The sequence below is a fragment of the Columba livia genome, chromosome 14, assembly GCF_036013475.1.
Source record: "Columba livia isolate bColLiv1 breed racing homer chromosome 14, bColLiv1.pat.W.v2, whole genome shotgun sequence".
NCBI lineage: Eukaryota > Metazoa > Chordata > Aves > Columbiformes > Columbidae > Columba > Columba livia.
This window is the reverse complement of record NC_088615.1, coordinates 14,780,558-14,793,109: the sequence shown is the minus strand read 5'-3', so window position 1 is coordinate 14,793,109 and position 12,552 is coordinate 14,780,558. Positions and strand designations below refer to the sequence as shown.

Sequence of the window (12,552 nt, the reverse complement as noted above, 5' to 3'; positions counted from 1 at the left end):
TTCTCATCAAGAAGAATTTCCAATTTTTTCAGTCTGATTTTGCCTAAACAATTTCTCCCTATACTCATTAGTGCAAGTCAGCCCAGTGTCCCTAAGCTTGGAGGAAGTCATTACATATCATGAAACAGAGTAAATATTTTCCAAGCCTTTAATACCACCATATTAGCATTCTATAGCTGTCTCTCAGAAATCAGCTGAGCATACAGATCGGGCAGTTTTGATACGCTCTTTGGACAGAGTTGCACAAATTCCTAGTTATATAAAAAATGAAATACACACTAGCATAACAGAATCAGCTGTTCTTTGCTTCACTGACCGCTGGGGATTGTACTGAAGACAGATGTAGGTCAAACTTTTTACCAATGAACCTTACCAGGGAACCTTCTGGGTGCAGTTCCTCTAGGGGATAATAAATTCAGGCTGTAATAACTCATACTTGGACTTCCTTTTAGCAGAGATTAAACTGCTACTGCTGAGACATTATGCATGATTTTGCCAGTGCATAAAGAAAATGGATTACTATTTATGACAGTCTAATCTGAAACCAATACATGCATTCCAGGTCAGCTCCAAACTGGAGTAGAAATACAGGGAAGATGCAAAACTAATGTAAACTACAACTGCCTGGTTCCAAATACCTAAAAAATATGAACAGGGTCACACTGTACTGGCGTTTTTCTCTTTTTGGTCTTTATCTTGATGACACATATGTAGCATTTAGTCTACAAATGCTAAGTTCTCTTTAATGGACAAATTAGATTAAGATACAAGCAGGTGAAGACATATTTTACTGATGACAGAAGCTGAATGCTACTACAATTGTATACCAAAGCCCCGAATAATTTTAGATTCAGTCCAAAATCTACAATAAAGTTCTTGCCTACAATCAGCCTCCTAAAGTGAACTCATATCTATTTAGATATAAACAATCTTTATTTCTAATTGGCTTATAATATACAAAATGACTAAACCCAAAAGCATTGCAAAGATATGCATTTTAGAAAAACAGCCCCGTTAATTAAGAACTTAATTTCTGCCAACCTTATTCAAAATGTCGGCTTTAGAATTTACATTACTATTATTTTAAACAAAACAGTAATGAAATATAACAAATTATCACTTCCCTTATTACATCAAATGTTTGCCCATATTTCTAAAAAATTAGGAGGCATTCAATATATGAATATTCTTATTTATAGTTTAAGAATAAAATTTTTTGTTTGACAATATTTTCCTTCATATTTTATGTTTAAACCTCTTTGAATCAGTTGGGTGTACATTTCACTACTTGTCCGCATGCCTATTAGTTTCAACTGGAGTTCATTTATGGATATGAATATTGGTAATAACTGCTAGGACCACTCCATGGTTTATCCTGTTTCACACTTTTACTAGTTTAGCTATTTTTATGCTATTTTCCTGGAAAGAAGCTGTCCCACCCCTAGCAAACTTATCCCCAAGAAAATCATTCTGGAATGGGAGACTGAATGAATTGAGGCCCATTTTCTCTCATCTGTTCTTTATGCCTCACAAACACGATGTTTGCATGGTCAGGAAGAAAGGTGTTTGACTAGACTGCCTGCTCTTCAGAGCTCACCAGCTTCCATCAGGCTGAAATGTTCTTAAGTCACAATTAGGAAGATCTAGACCATTATATGCTTTATTATTTACTTCCTGAAACTGTTTGACTACAGAACACACAAATAATTTAAATGCTTTAATTATAGTGGTGCTCTACGCTTGTAGGCATCAGGTCAGCGCTAAGATGAGATGTATAGTCCTCGATAGTAGTCATGCTCCCTACTCCTTAGTGCAGTTGCCCAAGCCCGAGCTTTACCAAGCTCCTTGTCGAGGTCTGTCAAACTGCACATTAGTAAGCAAGAAAGAGATTCACAGAAGAATTTCCAGAAGGACAAAAAACCCATCAGGTGTGTCAAATCTCTGACATTCAGAAACCATTTGGGGAAAGCAGCACACGCTGACTTAAGCACTAAAGTATGGATGCTTTAATTAATCCAGGGTGAATTTAATTGCTTTAGTTAAGTGGAAATTGGGTTAAAAATGATGCAGAGCATTCTGGGGTGTGTTAAAAACATGACATATGAGTTGGATGAATCGATAAATTAAAAGCGCACAGATGTTTTAATTAAACCCAGGAAAGTTAACGAAGATCACTAGAGACTTTTAAGCCTATGATTAATTCAATTCATTTAAAATACCTGTAGAGATATGGGGATGCCTCCATTTTGGGAGTTATAGAAGTTCTCAATCGATAAGTACTTAAGCTGTTCTATAAAAAAAATGGCAGGTTTTTTATAGAAGTGACTGAACAACATTAATTGTACAATGAATATTTACATTCTTCTGAACACTCAGCAAACTTTTGCTACGGTCAAAATTTATCAAAATGTCATAGTTTTCCTCATTGCCTTCAACGTGACCTTACCTGTCAAAAAGAAAATACTTCTTTTTTCTTCCTCTACCATTCTACAAAACTCCTATTTCCATTAGATAACTGCTTTGCTTACAACTGTTACAAAAATCTATGTAAGAAATGTGAATATGTCTTCCCACACTATCCCGCAGGAATTTCCAGAACCACAGCAAATTTTTTAGATTATCTCTTTGGGGTTGGTCACTTGCTACATGAAAATTTTGCTTCATGAATAGACCCTTATGATATTTTTAATAACAATAATGATGCATTCTGTAAGAATAGGGAAAATAAAAACTAAGCAAACAATGGATACATTGGAACTAATGTAGTGGTGGATTGAAAGGGCTGAAGCCTCATTACTGCTAGCGTGAAGATGAGCTTAGACAATCTAGAACGCCATCAACACAGATCCAAGCCTTAGTTCTCCAAAGATATTTGAGAGAGAAGAACTACTTTCAACTCTCTGTGTGATATATGATATCGGAGGAAAACGCAGATCATGGATACAAATGTCCTGCAAGCATGGACTAGTGATCTAAACCCCTTTTTCTGTGAGAACTTGTAACACAGAAAAAGAGCTGTGGAATTCCTGATGTAGATAAAAGCAGTGAGGTTGACACAACTGCAAGAACAGGCAGAGAAAGAAATTTTATTTTCTACCAACAGAAGGAAATAAACAGATGTTGAAATCAACTGCTGTCATAGTCAAGCATGTAGAGTTTTTTTGGTATGTCTTGATAACTTCATCACCAGTAAAACTGAGGAGGAAGGGAAAACTGAACTGTTTCAGAGGTTTCAGTAGCTGTCTCAATGGAAAGGGCCAGTGAGGAATCAAAGAGATGAGGCTTCAAGTTCACAAGAAGCAGCACTAAGGACAAACACCAAACACCAGAATTATCCTTCCAAATGTGTTGTGATGCATAACAGAGAAGCACTAACACCATGAAGTCATTTATGCATCTAAAAAAATAAATGAAAATGTGAAACATTTCTTCAAATATTTTGATAAGATTTTGCACCATTCCCAGTGAATGGTGTTAAAACTATTACTTCTCTGGTAATGGTTTAGCTCTGGCTTAACAGCAGTGCCACAGATGTAGGATTGCGCCCATAAACTGCAGTATTCAGGGTAGTTAAAACCCAGACTGCTTTGGTCTCATTTTAGTTACTACTATTTGCCTTATTAAATTTAGCAGAAAAGATTCAAACCATAACACAATTAGTTGCAGAGTTCAACATTAGCTGTAGATATTTCACCATTTTTCTACATTTGAATTAGAATTTTTTTTGTTTGTTTGAGAAAGCAAAGGGGGATGCAGCTGAGTTTTATCTCACCCAATAGGGTCTAAATATAGGAAAAGTTCTAAATTACAGGTTCAGATCTAGATATCACGTAGATATGAAAAAAGTCATGCGTGCTGAAATCGGAAGCTGTGATTCAGGACTGCTTATGTTATTCAGGGATGGCAAATGTCTACGGATCTCTTCACAGCTGTATTTCTATAACATGATTTACAATACTACTTAATCATAGTTGCTTCAGTGACATTTACCATCATCACAAGGACTCCAAGATGATCCCAACACAACTGCAAAGACAAACTTTTACAACTTAATGAAATAAACAAATAACAGTACAAGTCCATGGAGACAATACAATCTAAAAACAAAATGTAGATTGCAACACAATTAAATAAGCTAAGCAATTAAACATAAAAGCAAATTACAAAGCATACATCACAGTGAGCACAATTCAGCTCAGCAGAGCATAGTTAGAGCAGAGAGATTCTTAGCCAGCAATAAAAGTAATATAGGATTGGAAGAAAGATTTTTGGCTTGCATGAAACTAAGCTGGACACTGGTTTGCATCCCACATGCATTTGTATGCATCTCCACCTTCTTGCTGCACTGGGAACCCTTTGAAATATTCTATTTATTGGAGTTCCATTGAAACAGAAAATATTTGTGCAAATATGTGCGCTGCTGCTGCACATGTATAAGAAGGGAAGAAAGATAAAGTGAAGCAACTGATAACAGAGCGGGCTTTGAAAGCAGTGGTGAGAGATCAAATGAATGTAAGCAACTTTGAATAAGCATGAAGATATTACTATAATGCTGTTGAAAAAAAATCCATTCTTAGGATTTTACTGTGTTTACATACGCTTCCCATCTTGCACATAAGCAAAGCAAACTTCGCTATCATCCTAAGCCAATAAAGGCTGGTTCCAGCTGCGGCCTCAGCTACAGCACGGCCTGTGGCTCTGTCTTTGGCCTCTCAATTTCTACAGGTTGAGTAATGAGTGATCAGATAAAGATGCACTGGTGGCCACAGAAATCAGAGACATGGAATTACTTACATGCCTTCTTCTTTTCTCCTCCCATATTTTGTCCAGCAGTGGTACCAGCAACTTTGCTCAGTTATCTCCTTCCTCCTTCATTACTGAATTCCTCAGCATTCCCCATTTTTTTCTTAATCCTTTTAGATTTGTCTTCATCATTTTCTCCTACAGAAATTAGTCTACCTTCCTAGCTGTACTGCTATCCTGCAAGCTCTTTGGGAAAAGGAGTCATACATAATTCCAAGTTCATACGCTGCAACGTGAATTTAGAAACATATGAAAAGGCGATGCAATCCACAGCACAAATTTGTTTACTGGTGGTTTACTATAGAAAACAAATGCTAATTAAGTTGCTCTACTAGATGCAAGTATTTGGTATATTTAACAACATTAATAAACATCTTTAAAACTTCTGCAGAATTTTTGCTGCCCTGTAAAGACACAAGTATAACAAACAGAAGGAAGGATCTGCCCCTAAAAAACAGGAGCATACCCATTTGAAATAATTCAGGATAAGATCTTCCATAGATAAATACTTTTTAACCCTGAATTCAACACTGGAATGAGCAGAAGCTATAAAAGCTTTAAGAATTATTAGAAGTTAAAATTTTGCTTGTTGAAATCCATACTTTTAAAGTATGTTTTCTCAAATATTCACAACGCTAAAAGTAACTCCCAGGTCCTATTTCAACTTTGCATATATTCCCTTACAAAGAACACGATTGATATGAAGCACCGATTCTTAGCCCGACTCAGGCCATGGAATAATCTGAGTACTCTTATGTCACCATCCTTTTACTAATAGCACATACTTTGCAAACATCTGCTAATCCTCACGTTTAATCTACATTGTGCTATGGGGACAGGTACGTGCTTTTAACAAGTAATTAAATGTTAGGATGCTAAATGACTGGTGTTGTAACAGAAATCTAACAAAGTATTGTTACATTGTTGCAACTCTACAACAACCTGTTGTAGAATTTGGGAGTCCAGACTCTCCAGTCCTGTATTTCTACCTCTAACCTCCACCAGAGTCTGTGCAGACCGGTGAGGAAAGCTGCAGACTAGAAACGATGGTTCCTGTTCTCCGTTCCTTGTCACACTGCTGACTGTGTGCCTGGAGCCCCTTTTGGAGCCACGACCACTAACAATCCAAAAGAATTCAGCCTGTGACACCTTCAGCTCTTGGCTCCCGTTTAAATTGCCAATTACAAAGAGTTAGAGCGGTGGCTTTTGTGTTGGCTCTACTTGACTACTTGACACTGGATCAAAGCTACTATCTCATTTCATGCAGACAAGTGAGCAGCTGGTAGACAGCAATGACTTGCGATCGCTGTCAAAATAGGTTACATGTCCATTTATTTATCCTGTAATCATTTTAGGCAAAGTTAATGGCATAAAACCCTTTTCAGAGTGTATTGCAGTTCCATAAAACTAAGAAAACTGAGAGCAGACAGGCAAGCCCTGCCCTGTACACTGAATTCATTGGAAGGCAAGTGAGGACATGATCAGTTTGGCAGAAATGAAAAATGCCTGCTAATAAAATCTGAGACTGGGAAAACGAGAAGAAAATTTATAGAAAAGGCATTTTAAGGTACTGAATCAGAAAGGTGGGAGCTGCTGGAGAGACGGCCTTGTCTGTTCAAGTATCAAAATGATGCTTCCACCCACTGAGAGAGAAAGTTGAGTGACAAGCCAGGGCTGCGCTGCTGCTGCTGCAGCACACACAGAGGTTGGCACACAGACACACATAAACACACAAAACCCAAAACCAAACCCACCCAGAAAGAGATACTAAGAGAGAAGCTGTGCATGCTGAATTTTGTCAGCTTCAAGAAGGGATGTGAGATATATCAGATATGTGTGGGTGACAAGTCATGAATGCAGCATTTCCAAAGAAAAGCACACTTTCTTTTTTTTTTTTTTTTTTGAGTACAGTGTAAGTGATGAGACATGGTATGATTATGAACACATAAAATGTTTGCCAATAAAGTTGTTATTTCTCTAATTTATCTTTTCTCTCTAACCCACTGCTTCTCAGCCCTCCCCTGCCATCCCTGCTGTGTCACATTGGACAATACCACTGTTCTACCTGTCATTCAGGTTCAGAATCTGGATATTAGCTTTGACTCATCCGTTTCCTCACCTCACACTCAGGCTCTGACAAAGTCGCACAGATTTGTTCTGCATTGCATCTCTCTGTCAGAATTCTTGCCCTAGCTTTCAGCAAATAAAATCCACACTAAATCAACACCTTTTTCTCCATTGTTGATAAATTCAGGCTTCCTCAGTCATGCATGTGTGCAAAGGGCTGCAAAAATCACATTGTTAGTCCCAGACCTGTTTCAGGTCCCTTCCCCTCTTATCACATAGAACATGAACTTCATGCTCCAGCTTCATTTTCAGACCCACTTCACCCCAGACTGCTCGCTGCTAGAATTCTGACTTCAACCTCTCTGTTACAACGCTTTTGAAAGTCAAATTTAAAAAGCTTTTTTGAGCTCTTTCCTGTGCTCTGTCTTCTTTGGAAGCCTCATTTGCCCTCCCATTACCCACATGATACTATCTGCCCCATTTTTCCTCTTTCAAACTGCCTTTTACCCCAGTGTTCCCCAAAACTGACAACAGTCCCACTACTAGTGTGCTTATAACACTGAGTATCACTTATTTTTTTTCCTTATATCTCCACATCTATCAATTGGTTCCCATTCATTCCCTTTCAACTTGTATTGACACAGTAAATTCCTGGAGGTGGGTGCTGTTTTCATTTATTTTGCTTGTAACGCACTAACCACTAGATTAGTTTTAACAAGTACTATCGCTCATGACAATCTTTTTATAATGCCATAAAAAAGGTGTGTTTTCCTCTCCTGCTCTTTGCCAAACCAATCTGCTTTGAGAACCATCGTAAGTAATCCAACCCACTCCCCCTGCCTGATCTATAACCTGTCATTGCATAACATGCACAGGACAGGTGAGGGAGAACCCTTCCCTTGAAAGCCCAGTGAGCTTCTGGTTTCCAGTTCCTAAAATTTCTAGCCAAGTTATGAAGGGAAATATTGTTTTCCTCGCAAAGGGAGGAAATACTAACTCCTATATATTACCAGCATACGCCAGACACGATCCATTCATGTGGGCCATGTGCTCTACAGCAACGAACTGAGTACTGAATTATTCAGCAAGATGCACTAGAAAATTCATGTTTTCCCCACTGCAATCACTCCCAGAACCTCTTACACCACTGGGAGCATTTTTGACATGGGACCACGAGAACAGTTTCAAGCAGAGCATTCAATGGACAAAAACCCCATTATTTTATGCACTATTGCCTCTGAATAACCTCAGAGCAAGAAGAGTCCCAAACAAGTGGCATTTGAGTAACAACTGAGAAAAAGCAAGAGTTGCTACTTCTAGCAATTATACCTTAGTTAAAAATGGTCAGCTTTTTACATTTTTATACAGAGATTAACAGTACACACATAACAAAGAAAATGGCAGCAGTAGGAACTCTTATTGTGGTGTGGGCAATCATCAGAAACAGCAAATCCATTAGAATAAAAAGAGATAGACTACACTTTACAGCTTAGTAACTATTTCAAACTAAATAGATGTTGCAAAAGAAATAAAAAGAAATTTAAAAAAACCTACCCTTCTTTTTATACTTATTAAAGTGGCGCCGTCCTTTGCCAGTAAGCCAAAAACAAACAGAATGAAAATAAAATAATGAAAAACCCACACAAGGAGAACAGGAAAAGAAACTGCTAATAACATAAATCTGAATCATTAGAGTTCTTAAAATCAGATTAAAAAGTTAACTGATCAAACATGGTACAAATTTCTGGTTTTAAAAATCCAAAAGCCTTCAATGCATTTAGATTAAAATATTAAACATGTTTCTTATTACATTGCATAATCAACCAGAAAGCATCTGCTAAATGGCAACGTCATGGCAGCTGACATGAGCTTCTTGACTCAATTATTTTCCTTCTTTTACGAACTGGACACCATCTCTTAATAGACGACGCTCACCATGTCAATGTAGAAATCCCACATGATGGTACATTGTTTCACCTTTTCAAATCAGCCAAATATGTTTATGATGCACATCTTAGCATTGTAAAATTCAAAACGAAAGGAGGCTCTGATCACATTTGCAAAACAGTATATGACAGCATCTTTGGAAGTATTTTTGTTAAAGGAGTGGAAGAGTTGCATGCCCTTCAAATATATTATGAGATGAAACAAATTACAGCCAACTCTGAGTGACTTCTAAGAACGCAACTCATTGGAACACGGAACTGTGCAAACAGTGAAAAGCAGGACAGGATGAAGGATCCCTGCTTGGAGACTTACCCCAGAACTCGGCAGTTGAAACACCAAACTATTATAAGACACAGACAATGGGAACACTAAGTAAGAAGGACACCTTGATATACTGGGGTGGTTATGTCATAGAGGTTAAATAGAGATGAATATAAAAAAGTGACAACATAGCAAAATAACATAATCATAGCTGCGTGTCTGATTCTTTAATTGATCCTTGGCCACAGCATCACTTCTTATTAATAACTCCTACAGCTAATTGTGGACAGAAGGTTACTCTCAGCGCAGTTCAATTTACAGCAAATCTTCCTCTGACTTTAACTATACACATTTTCTTTAGCAGGCTACATCTCCACCCACTGAATTATCTTTTGATTATCAGGCTTTCTTTTTCTTTATAAGCCATATTTTGCCCACATGAGATTAAAATGTATTGTTAGCCTTTTTGTGGTTTAGATGGAATTCTTAACTAGGTTAAACTCCAAGTGATTTCAAAGGGAATCTTGCCTGAGCAAGGATGGAGTAAATCTGTTGATAATGACTACCTGAGAATAAGTTATTTCCACAGATAAGGATGAGAAATGAAATCTCTCAGTATTTGGCAGAGTGTTTGAGACGGTGAAATTTCCTCCACTTCCATCAGGGTATGAAAGTGTATTTCAGCCTGTGTGTTGGGCCAAAAGTTCATCTCTTTCTAATAATTTTCATGGTGTTCTGCTGGAGCTAATGTATCTGAAGTCAAATCTGTGCTGTCTCTCACAGATTTCCTTCATTTTTGTCTTTTAGAACTACATGGATGGGGCAAAGTAACACAGGGAGTACCTGCACACTGTCTGCAAAGAGTTTGCACGTGACTCCTCTCAGGATTCATTGTCTCTGATGCCCTCAAGATCAGCCCTGTAACAGGGGATTCACTGGCATAAAGGATCACGCTATGTATCTATCAAACTTGGGATTCACCCAATGTGAAGCTCTTAGTGCTGTGCTGTTGAATGAATCAAGCTCCAAAAGCCATTTGAGGAGCTTGTTCACGTTTTCTCTACATTTCCCTATTTGAATCTTGCCTCAAACTATTTTACAGTGAGACATTGAGCCATGTGTTGCCAGGGAAATAATTTTTAAAAAATCAGATGGAAAGAAAATCATTATCCTTCTATACTTGTGCCAGCTTAAATATAAATTTAACATTACGGTAAATGTACATTAAACATGTCTCCATACATATAATATGCCGGAAAATATTTAATTCTCTATCACATTTTACTGTGTTTTACCATGCATACAAATGTAATTTTGAATGCTGTCTTCTGAAACTGCTCTCACACATAATCGGCATAAAAATCTGTGGCCATATCACAGTATCACAGTATGAGCAGGTATGGCAGTGGCTGTGCAGCAGGTGAGGACAGAGCCCTCCAGCCCTGGTCCCTGCTGGGCACGTCTCCTCCTATAAAGACGTGCAGCTCTGTGCTTGCACAGAAACACGAGAATTCTGTCAACACACCCGTTTTGTCATTTTAGGTAGTTTCTCAAGCTTCTTTGTTCTTTAGAAATACCGTGATGTCTGACAAGGAAACAGTAAAAGGGTTGAAAGGAACTTCCAAGAAACCACTTCGGCTTTTGAGGGGAAAAAGACAACACAGCAAGGACAAGCGGGAAGCAGAGGGATGTACTGAGGGAGGAAAAGCCTGACAGATACAGCTTGACAAGTACCCTACAAAAAAGCTATTTATCTGACACAGCCTGAACAAAGTCTTTTCTAGTATTAACACAGAATTCAGCGTTACACAGAGGTTCGGTACACAACGCAGGGTTGCTCCACAGCTCCAAATGCAGATGAGTTGATTTAACGGCCACGTGCGTGTGAGGAGTGGCAGTGGAGCACAGTCACTGCATGCACACTTGCACAGAAATGCATACAGCTGTCAACGTCTATTTAGAGCACACATTATCACACCATTTACTTTGTAATATACAGATATCACCTCTACGTATTTGCCAAGGGTCTTAATTTCTCAGGTAATCAAACAACATGCATGCTGTATTTGAAGTATTCTTTAAAATGAGTAGGGCTAGCAGTGAATTAACATTACTAGCTTTTTCCAAGGCCCTTAGGTTTTGTTTTTTTTTTTCTTATTACGGCACCTTCAAGTGCCCAATATGGAGTCACAAAATGGAAATTACTCGCTCCAGTACAACTACAACTGCTATTCATGGAATACTTCACAGACATGCATGAGTATCCTGGATGCCACCCTGCTACAGCCATGGAAGAGGAGGGACACAACAAACTGTCCTTGGGACTGGATCAGGAGTCTGGGAAGAAATGAGCACATTACTAAGGCCCTTCAAGGCATTTCAGAGCACCAGGCTTTCCCCTTTTGAACACTAACAACCTGCGGAAAACAACTGTAAGCATATGATATTGACAATGTGCCTAAATCTCGCACAAACTAAGGAGGAAGCAAACTGTAAAATGTTATGACTGAGCTCAGGAACAGCAGGGAACACAACCAAGTCATTCAATTTAGACAACATATGTGCTACTAGCTGTATAAACTAAACAAGTCCTTCTTTATGAATCTTTTCCCTATGACAGCTATCCCAAACTCTCAGAAAAACTTAGTAAACACATACTGCCAATCCACAAATGTCTTTTAGATTTCTGTTTAATCCTTGATAATCATGCATCTCCCATTTTATTTGTAAAAATTTACAATCAACATTTAAGAAAATGTTTCTTTTAAGTCTTTATCAAGTCCTACTTTTTTTCCTAAAAAAGGCAAACTTCCTTTGGTCAAAGAGCAATTGTATATGCAAGAAAGATGCTATGTACTAGAAGTAAGGCTCAGCCAAGTCAGAATATTGCACACTATCAATAAAGACAGATAATCAGTCTTCTGTTGCAGACTAGTTAGTGGTTACCAGAAAACACTGATGATAATCTATCCACTTTTACAGAAAATAAGTCTTTTCTGCTCTTTCCACCTACCACCTTTGACACAAAAAAAGTTGCAGTTATGCAAGCTCATCAGCAACAAAGCAATACTTCCACTTGATCACATTTAACTAAGAGATCTAAGGAAAAAAAGGCATATTGATCTATTTGAGTCTAGCTAGGACCCATGCTAACTAGCAGGCACTATAGATCCATACATCACAAACACACACTGTGGTTATTTGTAAACACAGGGAAAATGATACCTTTAGCACAGTCTGCTCCGTGAAATCCTGGAAAACAGTGGCAGACACCTGATACACACTCGCCATTCCCATGACAGTTCCGTGGGCAGTCTTGCACCGAATCTGAAATACAAGCATCACAAGCACATTAGTTGGTTCCTATTTAGGTTACAAATTATTTGCTTAATTTTCCTTCAGTTTATTTTGTCTTCAATACTTAGAAGAACAACCCCCGATAATATTAACACCACAAAGTTCAGGTGAAGCAAA

At 38.1% G+C, this 12,552-nt stretch overlaps 1 protein-coding gene across 17 annotated transcripts in view; it reads right to left on the bottom strand.

Annotated features, from left to right (window-relative positions):
* The window catches only part of TENM2 (teneurin transmembrane protein 2), a 645,420-nt gene that overhangs the window by 88,343 nt on the left and 544,525 nt on the right, over positions 1 to 12,552 (bottom strand). For 11 of the 17 annotated variants that reach the window (XM_065030083.1, XM_065030081.1, XM_065030084.1 and 8 more), the window contains 2 exons: positions 12,304 to 12,405; positions 8,425 to 8,457 (listed from right to left, as the gene is read on the bottom strand). In XM_065030083.1, coding sequence (XP_064886155.1) covers positions 8,425 to 8,457; positions 12,304 to 12,405 — 135 coding nt within the window. The remainder of the gene's footprint in view (positions 1 to 8,424; positions 8,458 to 12,303; positions 12,406 to 12,552) is intronic. The other 6 variants (XM_065030086.1, XM_065030087.1, XM_065030088.1 and 3 more) reach the window with 1 other exon arrangement.